The sequence below is a fragment of the Sesamum indicum genome, linkage group LG2 (genome assembly GCF_000512975.1).
Source record: "Sesamum indicum cultivar Zhongzhi No. 13 linkage group LG2, S_indicum_v1.0, whole genome shotgun sequence".
Taxonomy (NCBI): domain Eukaryota; kingdom Viridiplantae; phylum Streptophyta; class Magnoliopsida; order Lamiales; family Pedaliaceae; genus Sesamum; species Sesamum indicum.
The window spans coordinates 9,108,257-9,110,738 of record NC_026146.1 but is presented as its reverse complement, the minus strand read 5'-3'; the positions used below and the strand labels follow the sequence as shown (position 1 = coordinate 9,110,738).

General features: G+C 32.3%; 1 protein-coding gene across 1 annotated transcript; it reads left to right on the top strand.

The window, feature by feature from the left end:
• On the top strand, positions 618–1,549 carry LOC105155875 (putative EG45-like domain containing protein 1). Its single transcript, XM_011071859.1, has 2 exons — positions 618–723; positions 1,275–1,549. Exons 1-2 carry the CDS (start codon positions 618–620, stop codon positions 1,547–1,549), a joined length of 381 nt encoding a protein of 126 aa, XP_011070161.1.

The window sequence follows — 2,482 nt, the reverse complement described above, 5'->3', positions numbered from 1 at the left end:
TATAACAAATTAATTTACTCTCACTTACATTCTTCACGCTAGGCACGTAACAAAAATTTCACATCATCCACAATATTTAAATTGTGATTATCAGAACCTATATTAGAAATTGATTAGGTCAAAATTAATAGATTTCCAAATAAGATTGAGATCTTACATCCAAAAATAAAACAATCTACATGGAAACATGTCAATGAGACAGTAAGTGTATATAGATTTTATTACATCCTCAAATATCCAAAAAATGCAAAAGCATCATTGGCGTACCTTTTATCATGGTCAAAAATTAAAAATTTCAACAACTGACTTCAAATTTGAGTTATGTTCAATAATTAGATCCAAACACAGAAATAACTAATTAATTATACTTTACTAACTAATCACTTTGTAATCCATAATGTAACTTGTCCAAATCTTCAGACAAGGACATCATTTGGCAAGTAATATGATGCAATGATGCCTAATTACATAGGTAATCTTCATTCCAGCCATAATAATTGGCATAATCGCATGAACTTTATTACCAAAAACTTTTGTATCATGGAGGTCTCGTCCCACGAATTTCAACTATAAATTGGTGTTTTTAACGTAGGTAAATTGTGAAAAATTACAAGGAAATGGCATTGCAAATGAGCCTCAAAATTACTTTTGCCGTTGTGGCAAGTTTGCTGTCAGTGGCTTTGGCAACACCTGGAACAGCCACATTCTATACAAGCTATGTCCGTAAGTAGATCTCCTTCACTGATTTTATTATGTTTTATGACTGCAAAAATTTTCACCCGTTTTTCATTTAATCAAATTAATCAATCATATAATATATAATATATGCAGTTCGACTTGCAGTTTTCGTCCTGTACTTATGTTTGTTTTGACAGTTTAGTCCTTTATATTGATAGAGTTATAAAATAGTCCAACTTAATTTTGCGAACTTAGGACGCATTTGGCCGAAAAATTTAAAATCAGCCGAAGAGTTTCATGTGCCCGTGGAAGACCGGCTGCTGATTTTACATGTTTTAGACAAATGTGTCCTAAATTCCCGGAAATTGAAAAATATACAAGATTATTTTATAATTGTAACAATATAAACAACTAATTTGTCGAACATGATTAATTAGAGGACGAAAAATGCAAATTAATCTACTTCCATTTAGAACAAATCGGATTCTTGTTTTAGAAATTTGTAATATTCTTGAACTGAAAATCATGATCACCTTCTTCAATTTCTTGCTTTTTGATAATGTTGGAGGTATAACACATTATTCTCATCTTTACAGCTTCAGCATGTTATGGGAGCAAGGGTCAGGGCGTTATGATAGCTGCAGCCAGTGATCCTCTATGGGCAAATGGTGCTATTTGTGGCAAAGTATTCAATGTCACATGCACAGGACCAACTAATCCTGTTCCACATCCGTGCACCGGCCGGAGAGTCGTGGTGAAGATAGTCGACCACTGCCCTGGATGTGGCGGAACCCTAGATCTCTCCAAAGAAGCTTTCGCCACAATTGCTAACCCTGTAGCAGGGATAATCAAAATCGACTACCGCCAGTAAGCCAAACTTTGTATTGCACATACGATTTGAGTTTTTTTTCGTATTGATATCACATGCAATCAACTTGAGTTTCAAAATGAGGTGCCTGCACATACACGATATTCGTTCATTCACATACACAACTACATAAAAAATAGCATTTTTTATCTCATGATTTAGGGTTTTTACAACTTTTCGACCTACTACTTATGGTATTATACTTTTGGTCTCATAATTTTCAAAAAAAATAATATTTTTTCATCTTACAGGACATTTCTATTATCCATTGAATGAAAAAGACCACATGATCATTAATTTTTCAAATTCAACACTTAATGGCCCATGCCACAAAAAATTCTAACCAAAAAGTACCGTGGGACTAAAGTGGTTTTTTTTTTCTTTTTAAAGTTACGGGACTAAAAGTGAGAATTTACGACCAATGCAACCAAAAGCATAAAGTTTCTAACTTATGGAAAGAAAAGTGCTATTCTACATAAACAAAAAGAATGATAACGTGATTGAACTTTTCAATTACAATTAATTTTTTAAAAAAATTTGTTAATTTTTTAACAATTAGATTTTTAGTTTTTCTTTTTTACGGGAAACAATTAGTTTCTTTTTAACTATGTATCTGTGTTGCAGGGTTTAAGAAGAGAAGGGCATAGAGTTTTGTGAGTCCACATTGGAATGAAGCAAAATTAGTAGTGAAGGATGGAGGATGTTTCCTTCAAGAACAACTAGCATAAGATTAAGACTGCAAGTGTATTTTATTTCTTTTTTTTTTTAATTAATGAAATGTAATTTTCATATATGAATAAAAGAATACAACAAGCAAGATGGCATATATACCATCTGCACATTGGTCAACAATCCAAGGAATTCTCCATATTCTATGCTACATTAATTCTGTTTTCTATCAAAACTGCTGATTCTACACCTAATTTGCTCCAAAAC

Excerpts from the sequence above, each read along its gene's own strand:
- LOC105155875 (XM_011071859.1), top strand. The coding sequence starts at position 618 with ATGGCATTGCAAATGAGCCTCAAAATTACTTTTGCCGTTGTGGCAAGT. Across the intron at positions 724-1,274 it reads ATTCTATACAAGCTATGTCC|CTTCAGCATGTTATGGGAGC; the intron begins GTAAGTAGATCT and ends TCATCTTTACAG.